General features: G+C 41.0%; 1 protein-coding gene across 18 annotated transcripts in view; it reads right to left on the reverse strand.

The window, feature by feature from the left end:
* Window positions 1–4,591: 4,591 nt before the first annotated feature.
* LRRFIP1 (LRR binding FLII interacting protein 1) overlaps window positions 4,592–25,292 on the reverse strand; it is a 120,875-nt gene continuing 100,174 nt past the window's right edge. For 13 of the 18 annotated variants that reach the window (XM_064159244.1, XM_064159219.1, XM_064159236.1 and 10 more), the window contains 6 exons: window positions 24,083–24,253; window positions 23,063–23,155; window positions 22,485–22,577; window positions 21,222–21,314; window positions 20,626–20,767; window positions 15,458–18,983 (listed from right to left, as the gene is read on the reverse strand). In XM_064159244.1, coding sequence (XP_064015314.1) covers window positions 16,891–18,983; window positions 20,626–20,767; window positions 21,222–21,314; window positions 22,485–22,577; window positions 23,063–23,155; window positions 24,083–24,253 — 2,685 coding nt within the window. In that variant the 3' untranslated portion in view covers window positions 15,458–16,890. Of the gene's footprint in view, window positions 7,025–8,476; window positions 8,582–9,205; window positions 9,286–9,728; window positions 9,847–10,884; window positions 10,932–15,457; window positions 18,984–20,625; window positions 20,768–21,221; window positions 21,315–22,484; window positions 22,578–23,062; window positions 23,156–24,082; window positions 24,254–24,455; window positions 24,677–25,292 lie in introns of those variants that run through there. The other 5 variants (XM_064159344.1, XM_064159347.1, XM_064159336.1 and 2 more) reach the window with 4 other exon arrangements.

Raw genomic sequence — 25,292 nt, forward strand, 5'->3', positions numbered from 1 at the left:
TTCTTTCAGCAACAGAGGCTGGACAGTACAGCAAACCAAATCAGTGTACTTGCTCTGGACTTGAAACAAATTCAGTTTCATAGCAAACTTGAACGAGAAGCAAAGAAAAAGCACGTAGGTTTGGAAGACACTCATTGGGAGGCTTGCTTCTTATAAACAGTTGTCAATTGTTCTCTGCCTTCCCCCAGAAGATTGTAATGAAGAGAGGGATCCACACAAACACTATTTCATAGTTAGCTATGCCTTCTAAACTACTGAAATGCAACATTTTTCTGTTATGGTCACAAGCTGCTAGCCAAATGAGTATTTTATATCTGGCACAGCAAATCACAGTCCTGTAACTCTTCCCCCTGCAACAGCACATAAACCAACCTAGTGGCCCATAAGCTGGCTTCCACATGCTTCTGAAGACACAAGTCACTGCTTCATCACCTGCCAGAGGTTTCCAGCATGGTGAAAGAAGCCTATCAGGAACAACGAATAGAATACAGGCTGCTAATGGAGTATCTATCTGGACTTCAGCAAAGCCTTTGACACTGTCTGCCACAACAAGCCCCTGGCAAAGCTGGCAGCTCGTGGCTTGGACAGATTCACTCTGATATGGGTCAAGAATTGGCTGGAGGGCCGGTCCCAGATAGTGGTGGTGAATGGTGCCACAATCCAATTGGCAGCCAGGCACTAGTGGTGTGCCCCAAGGATCAGTGCTGGGCCCAGTCCTGTTCAATATCTTTACTGATGATCTGGACCAGGGGATTGAGTCCAGCAACAGTAAGTTTGCAGATGACACCGAGCTGGGAGCACGTGTTGATCTGTTGGAGGGTAGGAGAGCCCTGCAGAGGGACCTTGACAGGCTGGATGGGTGGGCAGAGGCCAATGGGATGAGATTTAACAAGGCCAAGTGCAGGGTCCTACACTTTGGCCACAACAACCCCAAGCAGTGCTACAGGCTGGGGATAGAGTGGCTGGAGAGAAGGCAGGCAGAAAGGGACCTGGGGATACTGGTAGATAGTAGCTGAAGATGAGCCAGCAGTGTGCCCAGGTGGCCACGAGAGCCAATGGCATCCTGGCCTGCATCAGGAACAGTGTGGCCAGTAAGACAAGGGAGGTTATTCTTCCCCTGTACTCAGCACTGGTCAGGCCACACCATGAGTCCCATATCCAGTTCTGGGCTCCTCATCAATGTTAAGATACTGGAACATGTCCAGAGACAGGTGACAAAGCTGGTGAGAGGCCTGGAACATAGCCCTGTGAGAAGAGACTGAGGGAGCTGGGGTTGTTTAGCCTGGAGGAGGCTCAGGGGGGACCTCATTGCTCTCTACAACTATCTGAAGGGAGGCTGTGGCCAGGTGGGCATCAGTCTCTTCTCCCAGGCAACCACCAATAGAACAGGGGACACAGTCTCAAGTTGTGCTGGGGGAAGTATAGGCTGGATGTTAGGAGGAAGTTCTTCCCAGAGAGAGTGATTGGCATTGGAATGGGCTGCCCAGGGAGGTGGTGGAGTCACCGTTCCTGGAGGCATTCAAGAAAAGCCTGAATGAGGCACTTAGTGCCATGGTCTAGTTGACTGGCTAGGGCTGGGTGCTAGGTTGGACTAGATGATCTGAGAGGTATCTTCCAACCTGGTTGATTCTGTGGAAGCTCAGGCCTGCTTCTTGGACACTGCCTTGTGATTACCATGTGAGTCATGCAGGCTCTGTGCACTCTGGAATGAAAGTATGACCCAGGCCTTGTATCTGCATGGGAAGGCTTGCAAAATACAACTTGATGACAACCCTTCCTCATAGGCAAGCACGGATTGTCTCAAATATGCACCAACTCTCTTCTTCTAAGGATCATCATTAAAAAGACACCATTTAAAACTTAACAGAAACAATCCACATTATTTAAGAGAAGCAATCAAGTCGGTCATCCTCCAGGAAAAAAAAACGAACCACCCTTACTGTGATTCTTGAGTTGTTTGTTCCAAAAATGTCAGAGTTCTTATGACATTCACTTCAGCTTTACCTCCTAACTCAAGTTTCGAGGAACTGTCCCTGTGAAATTAGAACCCTTGCCCTAATGCTACACCACAGCAGATCTCGGATGCCTATGCATGAATTACAATGTAATATAGATAAGTGCCTTCCCTTTTATCACAGTATCACAGTATTATCAGGGTTGGAACAGACCTCACAGATCATCAGGTCCAACCCTTTACCACAGAGCTCAAGGCTAGACCATGGCACCAAGTGCCACGTCCAATCCTGCCTTGAACAGCCCCAGGGACGGCGACTCCACCACCTCCCCGGGCAGCCCATTCCAGTGTCCAATGACTCTCTCAGTGAAGAACTTTCTCCTCACCTCCAGCCTAAATTTCTCCTGGCACAGCCTGAGGCTGTGTCCTCTCGTTCTGGTGCTGGCCACCTGAGAGAAGAGAGCAACCTCCTCCTAGCCACAACCACCCCTCAGGTAGTTGTAGACAGCAATAAGGTCACCCCTGAGCCTCCTCTTCTCCAGGCTAAACAACCCCAGCTCCCTCAGCCTCTCCTCTTAGGGCTGTGCTCAAGGCCTCTCACCAGCCTCGTCGCCCTTCTCTGGACACGCTCAAGCATCTCAATGTCCCTCCTAAACTGGGGGGCCCAGAACTGAACACAATACTCAAGGTGTGGTCTAACCAGTGCAGAGTACAGGGGCAGAATGACCTCCCTGCTCCTGCTGACCACACCATTCCTGATGCAGGCCAGGATGCCACTGGCTCTCTTGGCCACCTGGGCACACTGCTGGCTCATGTTCAGGTGGGTATCAGTCAGCACCCCCAGATCCCTCTCTGTCTGGCTGCTCTCCAGCCACTCCGACCCCAGCCTGTATCTCTGCATGGGGTTGTTGTGGCCAAAGTGCAGCACCCTGCACTTGGAGCTATTGAACCCCATCCCATTGGACTCTGCCCATCTGTCCAGGTGGTCAGGGTACCGCTGCAGAGCCCTTCTGCCCTCCACCTCAAGAGCAACTTAAAAATCAAAATAGCTCTACCAACGTCCTAAACAGCAATAACCTTGTCGCTGCTGCTTCGCCAGAGCCACCGCTGAGGCCTGAAGCAGTACGAGGCGCGGGGGGGAAGCCCTTAGCTTTCTTGGATTTTAACTTGCTCTTACGCTCTCACTAATCCCAGGGGAATCCACAGGAGAGAAACGCGGCTCTCAGCGCTCATCCCAGCCCGGGGACCCCTGAGCAGCCCTCCCGCCGCCCAAACGAAGCAACTCGTCGCCTGCCTCCCTCCCGTAGCAGCCCCCGGCCGTTAACGGCCCCCGCGCCTCAGCCGGCGCCAGCGCCGCGCGGTGCGCGCCCAACGGCCGCCCAGAGCCCTCCCTGCCCACACTGGCAGCCCATTGGCTGCTACAGGAAGTGCTCTGCCATGGGATTGGCTTGCGCGGCCCCGCCCCGCTCGTCGCGGCCGGAATGGCTGTTAGCGCTTTCAGCGGCTCGGCTCAGCCGGGGCTCTCCTTCCTGCGCCTTCCTTTGAACACACACAGGTGAAGTTTCTTAATAGAGAGCGAAACCCATCCCTTAGCTGCATAAAATAAACCCCTAAACCCATACAATCAAATTCCTGGAGCGTCTGAAGTAGAGATAAGCACAAACCTCAGCACATTTCACGGGCAATACCCAGATCAGTGCAAGATGAACGCTAACGCTGCCAGGGTTTTCACGAACCAAGTCGCATCCTGTTGTGAAGGATTTTTCCAGGGATGGTTACTACAAGAGCTGCTACGCTTTCAGCATTGATTCTCTCCACTTAAAGAGTATATATCTGATCAGCAATACCCTTCAAGTTTCTCCTGAAGGGAGGACTTGCTGTTTCACTCCCCTCCAAGTGCATCCTGCTATTAAAAATGTTAATAACTGGAGGTATGCCTCACACCCCTAATTCACACAAGCCCCTGCCTCTGTATATTATATAATGTTGCTCATGTTTGCATAGTTGCAGCAATATCTTAAAAAGCAAGCCGTTAACAGCAGTCATCCCCCAAAAACAGTCTGTATTTTTCCAAGAGAACATTTAGCACTAACATCACGACAGACCACTCCACAAAAACTACCCAAACAAGTGACATTTTTATTGGCGAGTTCTGCTAATGAATTTCCTTTTCCACGCTTGTATCTTCTAACAGTTTGAGTAAAAAAAAACACAACAACAAACAACAGAACCCAAACAAAAAAAAATAAACAAACCAAAAAAAAAAAAAAAAACACTATTTTGGGTAACATTCCATTTGCAAACGATAAAATCATTGAACATTTTAAAATAAACCAAAGGATAACAGTTTTAAATACAAGTTGTAGGAAAACCCATCCTGGTTCTCCCAGGAGCTGTTCCTCGCCAGGCTGCCACCAACCTCGGCTCCGCTCCAAGTCAGAGCGGGCTGCGTACCGAAGCTCTCTTGTTTGGAGCTCAATTAAAAGGACTGGGGCATGTGCTACTATTACCATTCAAAGCCCTGTTGTTGTACATTCTTCACAGGAAAACAGAAAACCTTTTTCAGTAAACCAACCAGTACTTTTTCTTCTCTTATTCTACAGCTAAGTCATACTGAAAGTTTTTTTTTTGGGGGGGGGGGGGGGGGGCGGGAGAGGGAGGAAGGAAGGGAGGGAGGGAAAAGAAAGTGGCTTCAACATTCAACTACTTCATCACACAAAGATTTCTACTAAGAGCATACCCAGGTCGAAATACACATCTGACTTCTGTCATGAGGTTAATGCTTATGAGGTGTGAGATGCAACCTACTTTGAAATGATAAACACATCACTTCTTAATGATCAAAATATAACTTTTAGCCTTTTTGGACCAATACAGTTGCTAGGCTGTTTCTCCTGAATCTTGCCAGGAGAGACAATTTTCAGCACTACCACAAATAAAAAGATGACTGGTGGCAATCACACACCTTAGTTAGTAACATGCTGTGTTTAGCATGTTTGTTTGCATTCTGAAAAGCCCATTTTTCAGGCCCCAGAGGCTTTGTACACCAGAAATTACACAAGTCAGCCACAGAAAATTGCAAATTGGTATCCACAGCGATTTTGAGGTATTCCACAAGAAACCTGGCTCTGCACCTGAATGTTCCTCTCAAAAACTAAAAACAGAAAATGAACCCAAAGCCCTAGCTGGAGTGGAAATTTCATTTAAAAGGTTCCTTTCATACCCATGTTCCACCACATCTGATCACCAACTTGTTTCTCAAGGGACATACACACTAAAAAAAAAAGCAGCTTTTTTTTCATCCTTTTCCTGGGAATATTAACTTCAGTACTTAATTCCCAAATTTCCAGGTGCACTCAGATGAAAAGAAAGCTGTTATGTTCTATCCAAACCACCAGAGAAACACATTCAGACACTGTTTTTTGGTTTATTTAACTTGTGAAGGTGCTCTAAGAAGATACCAGTGATCCTCTTATGTTGAAAATAGCAGCAGTTTTATACTCTAACCTCCAGTTTGTGAGGAAGACGCTAGGGAAAGAGCTGGACCAGAGAGTCTGGAGACCATGGTAAGAAGAAATGGTCTCCCAGGTCTGGATTTGGCTTGATAGAACTGTATTTATTGAGGCAGTCAGCAATGGCAGAGGGTTGCTCCTGTTGAACAGGAGATGCTGCTGTGCAGCACGGTCAGGTTCCTATGGGACTGGTCACCTGCCTTACTCGCAAGCTTTTCTGTTAGGGCTGAAGGAGGAAGGACAGCTTTATCCTTCAGGTAATTGATGTTTTCCTTTTGAGTAGTACATTCAGAGTAATCTCCAACAAACCAGAGCTGTAGTGCTAGGTGTGTATAATAAATTGCCTGCAACATCTTAATTATTTATTTTTCATGAAAAGTGGAAAACCTTTAGAATGACCTTAGAAGGAAATTTGTATTTGTAGAAAAAACATAGGCAGTAATATTTTCTAAAGTGCTTCTTTACATATCAGTTACTTTAAAATTAGACTTGTATTTTGTAGTGGCACAGTTTTCTAGCAGTTCGTGGACCAGTAGATAGTTTCTGATGTAAAAAACCCATTTTGTTTAAGCAAATGACACTTGCTTTGACAAATGCACCAAAGTGAGAGATTTAAGTGCAAAACCCACCATTCCTTAAAACATGGCCTTATGCTGGTTTATTAATGCAACTTTACATCCTTTAAAAGTAGTTTACTTCAGCTCCAAGAGCAAGGATTAAATAATACAAATAAAAGTTGAAAATTCAATGAAGCTATTGCCTATTTACCCTGAAATAAAAGAGTCTTATGATTCCATTGGTGCAAAAATCTCTCCAAACACCTTTGATTTATTGGCAAAGTCATTTAAGGTCACTTTTGCTTCCAAGACCATCTTCTTCCATGGTTTCCACTGAAGGAGTTTTGCTCTGTAATGGCTTGTGGTTCCACAGTGATTTGTAAATGAAAAACCTACTATGAATAACTCTACCGTAGTCACTGAATTACAGATACTCTCATGAGAAAGTCCAAAACTTACAGTGTTTTTTTAAAATTTTCAGCAAGACACAAAATTCCAGTCCAGTTAAAGTGTTTTCTTTGAATGCCATTTTAAATGGCAATAAATGGCTGCTGTGCCTTCTAGATGGAGAGCTTAATGCGACGCCCGATGTGCTTTCTTACATGGTAGGCAAATATTGTACTTCAGATGTACCCAGACAATGGTATAGAAGGGCTCCCGCAGGCAGGTAGGCAGGCACAGCCTTTTGGATCAGCTGCTCCTATGTATATAGTGCAGGAGGTTTGAATCTGCTTAGAAAACCACAGCTAGGTGGCACGCAGCAAACGTTGGGGTTGTCTGTTCTCAGAAGGCATGACACAAAGCATCCCGGACAGCATGAGACAGAAGCATCTGCGATGTTGTTCTGATTCTGTCGAGTACTTGCAGTAGTTTCCAGCGAAAGGTGGTGGTTATTGCTGAGACAGTAAAGCACTCCGGTTGGCTTTCATCTTCTCCAGGCGTTTCACTAGATGACCATTGCTGACTTCAAGCTCTTCAGTTTTATCCAATGCTGAACGAAGCTGAAGGAAGCAAGCAGAAAAGTAAGACAAATCAACAACAACCCCGTACCAGTGTTTTCCATTTCCAAAGATAAAGCAAGGTTTCTAGTTACCAGCACGGACTCACTGTATTGCTGGAATTTCCTTACAAGATAAGGCACTTAAAAATGCCTATTAGCAGAGTTAAAAGTATATGTTGGGCAACTGCTTTGAAGGCCACAGAGATATTTCTAAGCATGGTGCCAAGAATCCAAGCTATTTCCAGAATGTTGAACAAATGGCTCAGAGTTTGCCTCAACTTCGGAGGCACAGATGCTCAGAGCTATCTCTGGGTGACATACGCCTGTCTTGCTGCCTGGTTTTTATGTTCCTGGTTCTCAGAACTACAGCCACAGGCATGACTTTGGTGCCTCAGTTTTCTATAAACCCCACCATGGGATATAGGGGCAGGTAGAGAGAGGTAGACTGCACAGGGCAGTATTTGTAGGCTGCAAAGCAGGAGTATTTAGACAAAAGGCAAAGAGCTACACTGAAAAAGCCTCAAACTTCCAAAACACCTCAGGAGACAGAATACTGACAAATATATTTAAGATGTTTGTAGCTGCTACTTGGACAGAACATGAGGTTTGGTACAAGAAAGGCTGAAGTGCTTATAGTTGCAATGTTTTAAGAAAGAAACATGGATAGAGTCTGTGGAAAGACACACGACAGCAAACAGGCATGAACAGGTTGACAGAGCAAGAAAAACGGGCTCAATAAGAACAACTCACATCCACTTAGCAATCAGGTTTAGACTTTAAAGCTTAGAAGTGTAGACTGTCAGTCCTGGTAAGGTGTGGCACTGTGCTCAAATGCTGAAGCACCAAGTTAACTTTACAGCAGAGTTTCCAGATGTCCACTCTGTCATTTCTGAATCACATGTTCTTAAAAATACCCAGAGATTTGTATTTACAAACCCAGATTTTGCAACACCCAAAGTAATGAGCCTGGTACAATGAAGGAGGACAAGAGCATCAAAGCCAGAGTTCTTCAGCTTGACAAATGTCAAAGCATGGAAGCACTCCCAGCTGCAAAGAAGCACATAAACCTGAACATTTGAAGCATGTAAATCTGAACATTTGAAACATGCAAACCTGAACATTTGAAGGATGCTTCTAGATTCAAGTTATACAAGCATAAAACCTGAGTTTGCTCAAGAGGACCAACTTTGCTACAAAGCAAGTCACTGCAAGACAACTTAGGAAGGAATGATGAAACAGCAGTGAGAGCTCACAGTTGTGACTGTTACTTCAGTTTGAGTGCTGAAAGTTTGGTTACACATGTAGAATGAATAATGAAAGCAGTTAAAACAGTCAATATTTATTCTTTGTTCTGCCAGGCAGCTCCTCCTCTAAAATACACTGGACAGGTAAGTCCCCCCCAACCATGGCACAGGCTGACTGCCTGCCTATGACAGTTTGCAGTTGGAGTTACCTCTCTCTGTAGTTTGCGTTTCTCTGCTTTCAGTTCATCTTCTACTCTTTCAGCATTTTCAGCAGCAGTTTTGTATCGGGCTACTTGACCTTCCAGTCGTATTACCTAAGGTGAAGGCAATATTTTTCTAGTTAAAAGCTGTGCCAAGAAGTTACTCTGAGGCTTTATTCTTCCACTAGCAGTTAAGCAATAACCAGAGAGATGCTTACTTTGCTTTAATAAAGGTATATTTTGAGGTTAAAAAGAAGAAAAGATATATATATATATGCACACACATCAAGGAAGCCTGGCCATGAAACTTACTGCAGACCTTTTATGCATATCAATATTTAATGTGCTTCCAGCAATAAAATATATACTCCATTGACTAAATTGACGTTAGCAAGGGAATTGCTGACATAGACTACACAAGAGCACACAGTCAAAACTGAACAGTCTTGTGTAAAAATCTATGTATGTCCAAGATCCATTTACAAGTGATAGCTGGGCATAGGAAAATACTCTGAAGATGTCTGAAAGTGCTCTCCATATACCTTTGTCTTTGAATGTTCTTCCTTTGGTAAAAAGGAATAATATATTCAGCAGTTTATGACTTAAGTGATGATGTCCCACTCCTGTTTCTTATTTTAAGGAGAAAATTACAATAGTCAAAATTTTTAAAACTGTATAATAAAATACACTTTGCATTCTCACCACTCCTAAACAAAACAGAACAAGCCAGAAACTTACATTTTGCTCCAATGCTGTTATCTCTTGCTCAGATTTTGCTAGTTTGAATTTGAGATCACTGATCTGTCTGTTGGCATCTCCTGAAACAATTGAAGAGTTTAACAAAGACGTCAGAATAAATGTTTATTAATAGTGTCTTAACATGTCTGTTGTAACATTTTCATGCTACTGGAATCTACTTGGGGCAGTGGTACTGTAGCAAATGCTCTCTACCCACAAATTGCCAGAAGATAAGTGCTGTTCTCAGTTCTGCCCAATTCCCTTCTGACCACTGGAAAAGCAGAATTAACTAAGAACTCCCTCCAGCTCTCCTGAGGAACAGAAGGGAGATTTCCAATTGCAATCTTGCTCAAAGGAGAATGATTCCCCCACCTCTATTAGAGGTGTGTGTCTGACTCCCAGTTTGAAGCTCCCTTAGAACTGAAGGTTTACTTTGACTTGGACCCATGTGGCTATTGTACAAATATATTTTCTCACTCATATGCAGGACACAAGTTCTCTTAAAAATCAAAATGCAGCTCACTTTGGAGGTCAATCATGTGCATATCTGTCCCATTTTCCAGAACTTCATCTTCTGACTGGGTATTTTCCATCTTGCCATTCTTTTGCTTTTCTTCCAGTTGTCCCTTTAATTTTTTAATCTGAAGGACACAAAATGATAAGTTACTAAAATCAGTAAGAGAAGTGGTGGCTCAGTACTCAAACTCACTCAAATATATTTTTTAAAGCTCACACTAGAATGAATAATAATTTTGCTGTTACCAATTCATTTGCTAGAAATTCTTTTGGCAAAGTACTTATAGAATATTTCAAGTATCAGTACTTATCCATAAATTTAAGACCAAGCATAATAACTGTAGAAAGACTGTTCTATTAGAAAACCCATGAAACATCCTTTAGAAGCCCAAACTGTTTGATTCTGTCTTAAATCTCAAGGCCAAAGATACGGTTAATAAATGAAAGCACAGAGCATCCTACAGAGAAAACAGATCAGCAAGTTTCTAGAATATGCTTTGTATTCTCTTTATAGAATCACTGTACCAGCAATAGTGCCTTTATTATTTATCCATCTACTGTCATTCCTCCAGTGTCTCTTTCTAAATGGCTCATTATCCACAGAGCAAGCAATCAGCAAGGCTTATTCATGGAGATAAAATTTGCTTCTACATTTTTTTCCTTTGGTCTTTGCCATTCGGGAGCATTATTTTCAGAAAGGGTCCTGGGAAGGAGCGACTTTTAGGTGAGCAAGGACACCAAATGTGACTGATTAGCAACATGGTTGAGTAACCATCCCTGAAGGTATTTAAAAGATGTGTAGGCATGGTGCTCAGGCACGTCGTTTAACAGTGTACTTGGCAGTGCTGGGTTAACAGTTGGACTTGATCTTAAAAGTATTTTCCAACCTGAACAATTCTGTGCTTCTGCAGAGCAGACAGACTTTTCTTTCCTAACATCCTGAATTAACACGCAGGAGCAACATTTCAGAGGAAGAAAAAAAGAGGCAAGCAACACAGCAAGTGCTCAGCAAAAGCCAACTGTGCAGTGTGCACGCTGCCTTCTGAAAGGCAATGGCACTGCTGTACTTTACCTTAGGTTAGGGATATTCTGATTTTTATAATCATGCTGTTCTTAACCATAGATCTGATAAACTCACATCATTTCAGGTTTTCTGTGATTACCTGGTCTAGTAAGGACTCTCGTTCATCTAGGAGTCTTTTCAGCCTGTCTGAAAGAGAAAAAGGGAAATTCAGTGCCTTTCGGAGCACATCTGATATATGAGCGAACCATCAAGGTTAGTGAAACTAATGATGAGGGTAGTTATGCACGTACCACAAGTAATGAGGCCACAGACAGGGCTGGGAAGGGGCTGCAGCCAGGGGAGGTTATGTCATTCTCACAGAACATGCTTGTCACGGCAGTAGCAGCACCCAGCTGCATGCAAAGAGGCTAATCTTCTACGTTAGGTTAGCATGCAAGAACTCTAGGGTCAAACACAACTGCAACACAAAATCTCACAAATCTTTACAGTTTAACATAATGAAAATACTGCAAGCACCTAGAATCACAGCTAAGCACATTCTCAGCACTTCAAGTCTTCACTTTGAAACAGCACAGCAATGACATTTTGTGTTATCCCCAGTACTATGAGCAGAAAAACATTTGCCCATTGAAACTTTTTGTTTCAAACATAGCGGTCTGTAAAACATTTTCTTGTTACTCCTTCATAATCAGTTCTCCTGGTATAAAAGCAAGCAGGTGATGGGCAAGTTGGACCAGTTGTTGTGCTACAGATCATTACATGGCTAAATGTGACATTCACTAATAAAATACACACTACAGCATGAGACAACTGGAAAAAAAACCACTAGAAGAGTAACCAAATCATGTGTTTGGCTGGGGTCTTTTTCTTTCCTATTAAGTAGTCCAAAGTGTGAAAGCATTTTAGCAAGTACTCACAAATTTTCTTATCCTTAAAACTACTTTACCTTATTTAACAACCTTACTTGGTTCAGGTACACCTCAACAGAAACACACTGGAACACAGCATTTAAATATACTTATTACAAGAGGATATATTGACCTCAGACTGGTCTTACTCCACATTTTCAATGTCTATGTTTACTGCACGTTTGTTTAGGTTGCTTCCCTTGCCAGCAAGCTGTCACCTGTGCAGAACCCTGGGTGTTGAGAGTTCAACTCCACAGCTGAGGTCTGGCCTGTTAACTAAATGATTAAAATCCAAAAGTCACTCAAGAAAAAGGCACTTTTTAAAAAATACCCATCCCCATTTGTTGTTAAATCTTGAACAGGCCAAAAAGTCTTCTGATTCCCTTTTTTCTCTTGTTACCAGATGGAATCAAGGGAATGAAGAGTCTGTATGGAATCAAATCATGGAGAAAACCAGAAAGTTTTCAAAAGAAAGTCTCTCTATATGGCAGACATATCCAGTCTACTAGCTAGCAATAATGTGACACTTCTTCAGGCTGTACAAGTTGCCACACACAAGCAGTCATTCTAGAGCACAGAAAAAAACCCTTTACCTTGGCTTCTGATGCATTACTCAAAACTGCATCTTAAAGTGATATTCCAGTTTAGCAGCTCTATAAATTAATGTTGAATCTCCCCAGTCCTATCCCTTTTAAGCCATTTGTAACACATCCAACATTGTTACACCTGAGCACTGATACGGGAAATACACAATAAACAAACCCAAACAATCACATTTTTGTAAACTGCCAAGAGTAACAAAAATCTTCAAGTATAAGCCCCTTCAAAATAATAAAGCAATTTCATGTATTAATGTGAGAAGGAAGCTTAAGACAGAAATTCTGTAAAAGATGTAAGATAGAGAAGAAAAACAGAGGTTGATCAAGATGACAGTGATAGCAAAGGGTAAAAGAATATCCAGAATTGGAGATAGGGTTGGGACTCACAGGTTGGCAGAGATCAGTGAATGAAGTTCTAAGGACTGGATACAGAATAAGGACTGATGCAGAAGGACAATCTGCAGGCCACTACAAAATTAGCCCAAACCTACTGACTCCAACAGGGGCCAAATAATCCACCTTGATTCTGAAGATAACTCAAGCCATGCACAAAACTAAGTAATGTTTCTTAGCACAGCCACTGCTGTGGGGTGAAATATGCCCGTCTGAAGAAGGGACAGCTCCTCTAGCTTCCAGTAAGGAAGCACATCATCTTCCCTCAATATCTTTCCCTGCAAAATAAATGTTAGCATCTTAGGATGAACCTTCAAATCTCATCTCCCCATCAATTCTCTCTCCCCTTATCATGGACATCTTTGCATCCCACTGGGACAGATGACACTAGCTCTAGGATTTACATGACCATTCATGTAGAGAAGCTTTCTGTTAAAATTACACACAGAACACTTCTCCACATGAATGGCACAGAAGAAGGTCTCTTGGGTTTCAAGACAGAGAAATGAACTCTTAAATCCACACACTAACACAGAAAACTTACTTTAGCTTTAATAGGTATCTCTGCAAAATCACCTTATTTTTGCATATGGGAGACATTTTTCCAACAAATCAAGGATCTGAGGATCTTAAGAAGAGAAGACAGCAATCTACCAAATAAGGACATGAAGCAGCTAATTAAAATTCTCCTCTGTAACAGTTGTTATCCTTACTTCATATACAAAGATACTACAATGAATAATTAGTGACAATTCATCTCGATTTAACTATTCTCAGGCTACCCAGTGCACTAATTCATGGCTGTTATACACAGATGAACTTAGCAGAGGGCTGATGTGAGAAGCTGAGCCCTGGGAAAACCTGGGAGAGAGCAGGACACACAAATGAGGTGGCAGTTACCAGTGTCTTCTACTATTGTACAGGCCTGTTTGCAGGTGACCATTCTCCCTACCTTGGTATTGCAGTTGACTCAAGGTATTGCTAACTAGGGTGCTGCTTCAGTGCTGCAGTTGACCTAACATTCCCCTAACCAGTCACAGATCCTTGTCTCTTTCTCACTGGCAGGGAGCATGGGCTGGGAAGCCAGTGGTTTTAACTCCAATGAGATGCATGATGTGTGGGCCAGCAAGCAATTAACCCTGGTACGAATGAAAGGGGTAAACTGTATTTGGCAGGTAGGAGGACATCCCATGTAATCCCATCAGCAGCTTCAAGCAGCTATTCAGAACATCCTGCAAGAATCAGTGGTCAGATTAATAGCAATGCTCCTCCAGATCTGTCAAGTTTTGGATCATGAGAAAACAACAGCAAATATTGAGAAATGCCTTCTGCTTTTTCTTAGAAGAGGGATTCTGTTGAGGCAGGCTGTAGGGACAGTGAATGAGCACAAGATTTTGAAGACACCAGTTCATAATACTGATTTTGAAGGTGACAGAAGGACTGTTCTTTTCCCTAGTAAAGGAAATATTGAGCAAGGTATTTCACTATTACTTGCTGAATAAGAAGTAAGCTACTGCTTTTGAAAACATTTCAGGCTAGCTCTAGATTCACAGTGATGCACAAACCTGAGCTACAGGTACTCTTATGTATGAAACACAAAACCCAAGGACCATTTGGAAGGATGGAGCCATTCTGAAAGACAAAGGCCTTTTACACCAAGAGTGGTGTTCCTTGCAGCACACATCAGCAGATTGTCCCTGCTCAAAACAAAAGGGGCAATGTAAGAGCAGCAAGTGTGAATCTTGATTTTAGTTCATCTGATGATTTCTTGTTGATAATTTACTGTTTGGAAGCAAGAAAGGGACAAGCTAGATCTTCCTGTACATTTCTGATATTGAAGGGAAAATGCCAAAACCTGTTTCAAATTATGTAACTTTACAAAAGATTCATTTTCTAGGTAGTTCCTCCAAAGACATCATCTCCTCTCCCTTTCTAATGGAACACATTCCACTCAGTGCTAGTTGGCATATAAAATTGAAGTCATTACATTTTGAATACAAGATCTAGCAGTTCCCTTTACCTTCAAGTTGATTTATCTGGGAGATCTCTCCCTTGATGTGCATATACTCAAGCAAAAACCAAAGAGCCAACGAATACCACGACCACCTCCTCCAAGGTACTTGCTGGCTGGTTACTGTCAGATAAAAGCTGGTATAGGGACAGTCAAGAGTAGAGTTGTTTCTCCTTCTGTGATTTGGCTTTATAAAAGGAGGTCTTACAGAAGCTTGTTTTTCTGAAGTGGATAAATGAGTTAAAAAATGAGCTCACCATTAATTCCAGTAAAACTTCTATGAAAGATACATTTGTGCCTAATGTAACTCACAGTTGCTTATAGGCACCATCCATGAGTACAGATGAAGCCCACCATGCACATTTAATTATATACTTAACCATATTTAAGTAAGCATACTTACAAGGTTAAACACTGTATTACACTTGTACATAGGGCAGAGAAAAATCTTTAAACAAACACTGCTATAAGTTAATGAGATGCTTTCTAAATTTGGGGGGTTTAGATCAGCATTTAGTATAAACCCTTGAGAAGAACAACTGCTAATAAAGAAACCATACTGGAACTGTTGTAAGTCAGAGAGAAGCCATCATAAAGGAGTTACAGGTTTGCAGTCCTGTAACAGGTTTACACTTAAGGGTGCCTCAAACACCAAGGCTGCCCATTCCTCTTAGGAAGATCTTCTAATTACGTAGCACAACACTACAAATTTAACAAAGCTGAAGAAAGGTTTTGTTTAATTCTGTAGATTTAAATGGAATATTTACAGGGGTATAAAAAAGCAGTGCTCTGGACAAGCAATTTAAAGTATAAAATATGTTTATTTCAATTATATACAGCTCAATACATTTTGATACACATCTTCAACTTTTGCAGTCTGTACTCCATCAGCTTTGTAACGACACAAATAACAGCCTTCCATAGCCTCCCAATCCCAACACTGCAGTCTGCATTCCCTTGGGATGTTCATTGCTTAAAACAACTTAAAAATTAATTTAAAGTATGCAAAACATGCTCTTCCTCCCAAGCTATAGCAAAGATACAAGAAATATACCAAAGGAGTAAAAGAGTCTAACTTATGCCAGGAATTCAAAGCAACCCAGCTTTTCTAAAAGGCACAAGGAGCTTTTATGCATAACAACAATCATCTTTGGTCTGATATCCAACAAGAATAAAGACATGTAGAGTTCTAAAGTTATCTTCTTTCCAGAAGGAAATAGGTAAGAATTTTTTTCAGACTTAAAAACATTCTTTCAGATTCATCGTTTGATGGGAAAAAAAAAAAAGGCAGCAGCAATAAGGAAATTAAATTTAAACAAAAAAAAAATCTTCATGGAAAAATAGATACTTTCTACATTCAGAACTAGACAGTACTGGACAGGAAACCTAAAGCACACATTACAGTGTGTATTGTCACTTTGGAAAAAATAAAACCCCCATGTGAGACATGGTGTAAAAGGCCTACTGTCGTGCAAAGTGCCTTAATGAAGTAAACAAGGATACATTTATTCATTTCAGTAAACTAAGACCTGTGTGTGCTGCACTTCTGCCAAGTTGGATATAGTTCTTTCAAAAGTGCTCAGGCTAAGGAGATTCACAGTGATCTAACTATACCTTGGAATGTTACCATATTAGAAATACAAAGTGGAATGAGAGTGTGTATATATATTTTTTTCCATGTTAAGGAAAAAAACAAACTAACCCAAAGGTTCCTAGGCTTTAATCACCAAGAAACATGTTTTCAACATCAGGTTGGTGTTGCTGATCTACTGAGATCCTTCATGAAGTATTAATGTGCTCATGTGCAGAAGTACACAAAAGTTCACATACACTCACTGCACATAAGCACATTCAAGACATCCATCATATAGGCTAGGGGGAAAAAAAGACTTTCCTGTAAGTGTTCCTCAGTAGCAGTTATTCACACTAAAATACTTTAATTGCAAGATAGTCTGAATAGTTGATTTGTGAAGCTTGCTCTTTTGGTGATAAATTTTAAACCTGAGACACAGCAAAAGCAAACCCAGGCACAATTTCTTGTGGCTAGGTATGTCAGTGAATAACTTAATACTTGCATCATTACCACATACATAATGTTGTATTATGACAAGAGTTACCTATAAAGAAAAAACTTTAAGAGTATTCCTAAGGCCTGATATATTGTGTAAAGTGCAAGCTTCTTTACTGGGACTGATCCAACAGCATGCAACTCACATAGCATTCAGATTGTGAAGTTATGATACTGTACAGTCATCTCTGGATCTACCCTTACCCCTTCTACCACCCTGAAAATCCTCCTTGCTTTCATCCCTGGTATTGCCAGCACTTTCCAAATCCTGTTCCAAAACACATTCATCTGATATGTTTTCCACTTTATTAGAAACTGATGCACTGATTTCATCTTCCATTACATCAGTCTTCTCATCAGTCTTCCCTGATATTTTCCCTTGCAAGCACACCGTTTCTTCAGGCTCATCTTTTTTCTGCTGCAAGCTGTCATCTTCAGTCAAGGCACCTTTGGTTTCTATTTTGTTTGTTCCTTCTCCATCTTCATCTGTTTGAGCAGTCTTCTCAACAGCACCATTTGCTCCATCACCCTCTCCTTTCTCCATTTCAGTTTTCTCTCCATCACATTTTTCATCTTTTTCTAGTATTTGTTTTGCCTCTTCATCGAAATCAAACGCATCACCATCATCTTCCAGTCTTTCCTCTGCTTGGCCCTCCAAATTAACTTCTTCACTATCGTTTTCACCCTGCTCAGCTTTCTTCACCAGGCAGTTATTTGCACCTTCCTCAGAAGCAAGTCTACCATCATGATGGTCTTCAAGCTCTAACTCTTGATCATTTTCTTTCAGTATTTCTTTATCAATCTTGCTTTCTGTAGTTACACAAAAATCTACAACCAACTCCTCTTTATATCCACCCTCCTCCTGTCTAGCTATATTCTGTACTTCACTTTCTAATGGATAATTTTTCTCTTCCACTGTATCACCTGTTGTTTCTTCACTACACTGAACTGTTTGAACTTCTACCTCTAGCTTTACTTTTTCTGCCTGTTCTGTCCTACTTTCCTGTCCTTTCTCAGATTCATCCCCTGTTTCCAATTTTAACTCCTTAATTTTGTCATCTAAGAGACTTGGTTCTAAACTAGTTTCTTGAGTCATCACCTCTTTCACGACATCTGTGTCTTGCTCTGCCTGCTGCAGCATGCTTTCTTTTTCCTCAGTAACACAGCCTGCAGCCTCAACATCGGCCTTATCTCGCTTGCTTGTTTCTGCAGAATCTGAACACATCTCCAACTCACCTATTAACACTTCCTTCTGTCCATCCTTCTCAGCTATACCATTTTCAAGTTCAGTTTTATCTTGCTTATTTTGTTCCTCTGATGATGCTGAAGCACTGTCCTCTGCAGAAACTGGTTGGACATGTGCCTGATCTCCTCTGCCTTCTTTCTCACTTGTATTTGCCGAGACATCACTTTCATATGACTTTGTCCCCTCCAAATCCACAGACTCTATTTCACTCAGCTGACCCTCAGCTGTGTTCACAACCTCATTTGCTTCTTCTGTTCTATTATCTCCCATTTTATCAGTTCTTCCATCAGCACAGTCATTGCTTTCAACAAGATTTTTCTCAGAGTCATTTGTAACCTTGTTTTCAGCATTTTCTTCTGAGTGACAGAGTCCCTCAGTATGAGTCTTTGCGTTTACCTCTTCACTAAGCAAGCCCTCAAATCTAACCTCTAGTAGCTCTGCCTGATTGGAAACCAACTCACAGCTCTCACTTGTAATGTTAGCTTCCTGATCCATTTCATTATCACTCAGGGCATGGCTAGTTTTAAAATCCTCTTGTTCTTTCTGTTCAGGTGCAGCTTTTCCCAGTTCATGCTCTGTACCTAAGTTACTAGGCACTTCGAGAGAAATCTCAACAGCCTGATGACCTTGTAGAAAGCCTACCTCCAAGGTCTGGTTTGTCCTTGCATTTACCCCATGGTGTTCAGCCTCCATACTAACAGTGCCTGCAGACTCAGTCTCCTTTCTCAAGTCATCCATGTCACTGTCATCATTTGAAGAAGCATTTCCTGAGACATGTTCTGTAATGCTTTGAATTTGTTCTGTAAACCTACTATCTGATAACATCACTGTTGACAGAGCATCATGTTCTTCAGCCCATTTTTCTGCCTTTACATTTTCATCAGCACGCAATGTCTGTACTTCCTGCTCCTCAGACTCCTCTTTGTGTTCCTCATGCTCAGTATTCTGCAAGATTTCTTTTTTCCCCAAATCCTCCAAAATCTCATTTTTCATGTCCACTTCATTGGTTTTTCCTAAAAGACCATTGAGAAAGTTGAAGGGAGCACACCACAGCACTTACTTCCCCACTTAAAACCCAAAAGAGAATGAATCAGAGAAAGGTTAATAGAAGATCATCTTTTGCCAATTACGTGAGGCAAAGCAGCGATTGAATTAGTAAGGGTTTGGGGGTTTTGATTGGTGAAATTCACTACCACCCTCTCCAAGCAAGAAGTCTCTGGTGCTGACTTGTGTTTTTGTCAAGTAAACAGTTTATGCTCTTGGCTGCATGAATTACAGATTCTGTAGATGAGAACAACTGTTTCAAGCAGTGCACTTAACTGTAGTACTTGCAGATGTAACACTAACAGCAAAGATTTTTTTTTAACTCAGCAACTCTCTCCACAAGTTTAACCCTAACACCACTCTATGCATGCAGGAGTGTGTGTCTGATGCCAATATAATGAAGTAAACAAAGATTATACAGTAGTATTTTACTCCTAAGTAAATGGGCATCATCAGTGTATGTTACAAACACTGAATATAAAATCTGATTGGCAAGCAAATAGTTGAGCTGTTTAACATTAACAATACAGATCAAAGCTCAGATACTTAGTGTCTTCTATAGCCACTTCCTCCACACAAAGGGATGGGCACTTCTGTGGCTTTTTATGCCTTTTCTTGTTTTTCTTCTGTAGCAGTTTGTCTTCAACTTATATTGAGAAGCAACAGGTATTAGAACAACAGGTTCTGTGGCTTCAGCAGTTAGCTTTTGGGTCTATATTGTACCTAATTCCAAAAAACCCAAACAGAGTAAGGACAGACAGAAAACATTCCATTTAAAAATGCACCCTTACCTTAGTTTTGGTGTTCCAGATTGTTTCCACACAAAAACTCAGTGAGGAAAAAGCAGCCAGCAGCGAAAAGCAAGATAAGTTGCAACAGCTGTCTGCTTGCTGCTATTTAGTAGTATGTTCATTTAGAACAAAAATAGATGGAAAAGAAAAAAGATCTATTCCTTTCTTTCCTTCCACTAGTATAAAAACTCTGAGTGGCCATTCATAACAACTGTGTAAGAAGAATGTTTTTGCCAAACAGATTTCTCATTCCTAATACTATCCATATCAGAATCAAGTCTTTGAATTTAACAGTGTTAATCCTGTTATAAAAAGCAAAAATGTTGAAATGTTAACATCAACTACTCAGTAGTACTACATACCAAGAACAACAAATCCATATATTACTGTGTTTTAACAGCACCCAACACTGTTTTTCAGCAGACAACCTACCAGTTCTTTATAGGAAACTAAAATGCTTTTTTTGTTTCCTGATTATTTAAGATATGTGCTGAAAAATACTGAATAGGATTATTCTGGGATAGTTTTTACATTCAGGCTTTAAGCAATAATCTGAACAAGGGCTACTTATCTATAACAGTATATTGTATTCTCATCCTTTGTTACCTTGAATAGGAAATGAAGTCTGCCTTTGCAAAGAGCTGCACAACATACTTGGAGTGATAATAAATATTAAGCATAAAAATGCATAGGAGGTGATTTGACAAGTAGCATGCTGCGTGATGTGTTAATTGTCCCACCTACAAATGCCCAGACTCCAAGCAAAGATGAATGAATGGACAGATAGACAGAAAGTTATGAGAGGATGTACAGCACTTACCTAGCATCCCATCCCCTCCTGCTTTTAATGCTTGAGTTGTGCCTGGAACAGCTTTGGAAGAATCCAAGTGTCCTTCATGATCAAGAATGTCTGATGTCTCCCCATTAGTGGCTATGTCAGAGTCTGGGATGAGTCCATGTTTCTGTGGAGGAACAAAAGCAATGTTTTACAGCCTGCTGCTGAGAAAGGGTAGGAATGTTCAGGTGTTCTTATCTTGATATTCTGAATAAACAAAAGCTTCAATTGTTCCACTAAACATGGGTGAAGTCAGAAGAGAGCACAGAATATTGCAGCTCTCAATTCAGCCATTGGAAGCACATGATCTCAGCTTTTTCTAACAAGTATTTTAGTAAAATGTAAATCTGCTGCATAAAATATTCCTCAGAGAAGCACCTCCTACAAAGCAGCTACTTCATACTACAGTTCATCCTTAGAGCTCACAGCCAGTATTAGGGGGAAGGGCTTTATAGAGAAAATTTCCTGAAATGGCAACTTACAGGCAACATGAAATAAGAGTTTAACAGATTAACATTTTCTGCACAAATGTACAGGAGGAAAAGGTCAGAATATAAGTTTCTTTTATTCCTCTTGCGTACCTTCAGTTGCTCCTTCAGCACAATCACTTCATCTCTAAGGTCATCCCGCTCACTCCTTATGGAATCAAAGAAATCTTTCTGCCTCTCTAATGCCTGAGTTCCCAAGACAGACAGAGGGCGAGGAGATGTGAAGAAAGGAAACAAGTGAAGACCAGAAAAAGCAAGTATAAACAAGAACAAGCAGATTTCAGATATTCAGAGATGCATGAAAGTAGCACATATGAAGAAGATGAAGTTTACAGCTTAAAGGACCACATTTACGTGCAGGGAGATAAACTTCAAATCCAAGAAACACACAGCTTATTCAATAACCAGGAATTCCTAGTAAAGACATTCAGAGCCCAATCCTTTATTAAAGATCTTACAAACAAGGGCTCACTTTTCATTGTTGTCTGCTAGACAGATTAATTCATATCCGTATTTCTCCAACACGCACATTAAAGATGTAGTGCCACTCCTTTATGTTAACAGAAGGGCACAAAACCAGGCCCAGCAGGTTTTAATATTCCATGGGTTACCATCACAGATTTCAATTAATTTCAAAGATGCCAATAGGTCATCTTTAGACTGGGATGTACCAAGTGCAAATGCATATTTTGCTACTCGCTCTTTATCCCCCACACTATTTCTACATAAATACACAAATAGAACAGCAACAAAAATCAGAAAGTTTTGAGTTTCAAATTGCTACAAGTGATTGGACATAACAAGTAAGGGCAAGTAGCCAGACTTCTTTCTCCTATATAATGAAGGTATTCCATGGTCATCATTAAAAAGAAACCCATGCTTTTATTCAAGAGTGGGTTTCCATTTGACTTCGATAAAGCACAGTAGGAAAGGGTGAGAAGGAAGGGAGAGTTAAAGACACTCGTCTCAACAGCCCATAAATAGCTCCACTGCTGCTGTATCACACTCCAGTTTCTGCTCAGTCTGCAGATTAAATCTGAATAAGCAAAAATTCAGTGCTGATGGAACTGCATTATAAATAGCACTTCCTTTGCAATATGGCAAATACAGATGGTGCATCACAGCAAATAAATTATCCTAGGTTTTGAAACCAGACCAGCTGCCAAGTTTTTCTTGGATTTTAAGATACTGGCTGAAGACAGAATCTACTATTTACAAGTTCACTGGTAACATAGTAAGACAGCCACAAAAAGCAAATTCACTAAGGAGGATTTTATTCAGACGTTTTGCAAAAGCAGGATCAGCTGGAGAATGACAGTGCCACTCTGAACACATTTCAGGAGTTGACAGTCCTACCCCTATTTTTTTGTCTTTCCACTCTATTGTCTCCTGAAGATCAGAAATTTCCCTGACATAGCTCTGCTGTTTCTGTTGCAGCTGTTGGATTTCCTGAGAGACAGGAGCAAAACAAGAAGACAGAAAGCAGGTAACAGTTAACAAAGAAGGTCAAGATTGCAGTGATGCCAAAGAAAGAAAAAAGTCAGGTGCTAAAGTAAAAGAGTATCCATATGCTCAGTTTCACATTTCTGACATCTCAGCTAAACCTATGCTCCTGAAGACCATCTTACTATCCACAAAATGGCTTAGAACAAGTTAAGACAGTCCCATTAGTTTCCTCTGTATCTCCACAAATTGCTGTCTGAATCACAGCTTACTTCATACTATAGAGAAGGCAAAAAGGAAGTCCAATATCAGGTAATATTTACAAAACTACTACTTCTGTTAGTCATCTCTGAACCTGCTTGGCCTGAAACACTAGTATGTCTTCAGGTGAGAAACTTGAGTAGGGAACAGAATTTTCCATGCTTAACCTTCTACGCTACTACTAACTGGGAACATACCAAAGAAACCATTAAAAATAAAAAGTTACTTACTGCAAGCATTTCATCTCTCTGCTTCAAAGTCTCTTTGATTTCCATAAACTGGAACTTCAATATGCTGTGAGCATGCTTCTCCCTCTCAAATTCCTATGAATAATGAAATACTCATGAGATTTTTATTGATCAAAAATAACATCCCATTAAAAAAAAACAGAGACAAAATAAGCCCAAAGAAAATGCTGACTGCAATGCAATTAATGAATATTCCTCTAATCACAATCCCACAAGAGTGTAATTTTTATCTTATTTGTCCTTCCAAGAAACTATTATTCTGTCAAATATACAAGTGACAGTCATCATTTAAACAGTGTCCTAAGTTAAGCAGCAATGAATAGCTATTACACTCATGTCCTACAGACTTCACAGGCAAATGGATGGGAATTTAACCCATTTTTCCATAGCTATGTGCAAAATGTTCACAAGACATTGCAGACTTAAAAATGCCCACAACACACCACATATTCCAGGAACTATGTATTTTGAAGTGCACTGTAGTCAAAAGCCCCAGGCTTAAAAGCCAGTTCTGAAAAGCAAACGCTAGACGCAGCTTTATTATCTAACACCAACTCCCTAGTTGTCAGATGCTGAATTCATGTTAAAACCTAAATCAGCTCTCAACCAAGTAGCTGCCTTAACTATGTAAACTACACAATGCTCCCAAGGGCCTTCTGGAGAGATCTTTGCCTACAAAAATGCTCCAGAAGTTACTATAAACACTATGAATTTACTTAAAGATGGAACACAAAAGGACATAGGGTAGTATCAGTATAGCCTTATCATAAAAAAAAGATTTCTTCACTTGTTCAGAAACTGCTTTATAAAACAGAAATGTCAGGAAGATTCCCATGTGTATGATCATAAGTACATATATGCTGCTATTCAACTTGCTTTAACAGTAACTAAACCAATAACTTATCTAAAATCTTGATCAGTAATTTGGTTGCCTCCTCTGAAAGGTCTCTGCCCCCCTCCAGGCTTTCCCTCTTAAATAACACACCGTAGCTATATACTTACTTTACTTTTTTCTTCATATTGCCGCCTGGTTTCTGCCAGCTGCTCTTCTAACTCTAAGAGTGCATCCTTCAGGGTATCTACTTGGTACATGAAGTTTGTTTTTTCATTGTCTAGTTGAGCATTTGACACCATAGCCTTCTTATATTTCTCCTCGACTTCAGCTAGAGAATCCTGCGAAGAATTAAGTAGCCACAGTCAGAGCTAGTTATAAAAGACACTTTGCCAACCAAGCCCTTCAACAAGAAAATTAAGCACTAAACCACAAGCATGCCGAGTACTCCTGTGGAAACCAGAACTACTCACGGTGTCCTAAGGTGATGATAACGTCCCTGACGTTCCCACCAGACATCTGTTTACAAGCAAGGAACCTTACCTCAGGTTGGATAAAATGTTTCCTCTTCTCTGCCGTTTCAGCTTCTGCCTCTTCAGAGTTTTCTTCCTTCTCCCTCCTCCCCCTGTCCCTGTACACTGGCAGCTCAAAGCAGCTGCTGAAGATGACAAGTTGGAATTTTTTTTTTTTAAAGGTAAACTAGCCTTGATGAGCTTGTGCCTTACATTAAGGCAGTCTGACAGCCACTTCACAGAGACTACAGGGATCCTCGCAGTGTGGGAACCACTAAATACACTGACTCAGGAATTACAATTTGCCATGAAAAAAAATGCAGCCTTTATGGCCTGTCGTATCATTTTTCATTAGGTTTCCTCTATCACCTCCCCTTCTTTACAAAATTATTCTGTAAGATACAATTCCCAGGGTTTCAGAAACTCCTCTTATCAGCTTGACCTGAACACATGATACTGAGGTATTTATAACAACAGATGATGGCAAGATAAAGATCAGGGTCATTTTCTCCATGTTATGCAAACTTAGCAGTATTTGATTTTGATAGAGGAAAGACTCACATAAACACAACAGTGCAAATATAAACAAGGACATCCATGCCAATATTTTAGTGTACAGACCAAGCAATTTCTCTCAGAACTTAAATAATTCTAATAATTCCAACTAAAGCATGGCTGAGCTTCACATACTTCCATTTTCATCCAGTCAAAGGAAGTGGGGATAGCAGCAGTGAGAAGATGACAAATTAACTTTGAATCCACTTAGTTTCCATAAACAATTAAGATAATTTGTCTTTATGGACATGAATTTCTACATTTCAAACACAAGTTGTGTTTTGGTGCGCTTTCCAGCTCAAGGACAAGAAAT

The sequence above is a fragment of the Pogoniulus pusillus genome, chromosome 2, assembly GCF_015220805.1.
Source record: "Pogoniulus pusillus isolate bPogPus1 chromosome 2, bPogPus1.pri, whole genome shotgun sequence".
In the NCBI taxonomy this organism is placed as follows: Eukaryota; Metazoa; Chordata; class Aves; order Piciformes; family Lybiidae; genus Pogoniulus; species Pogoniulus pusillus.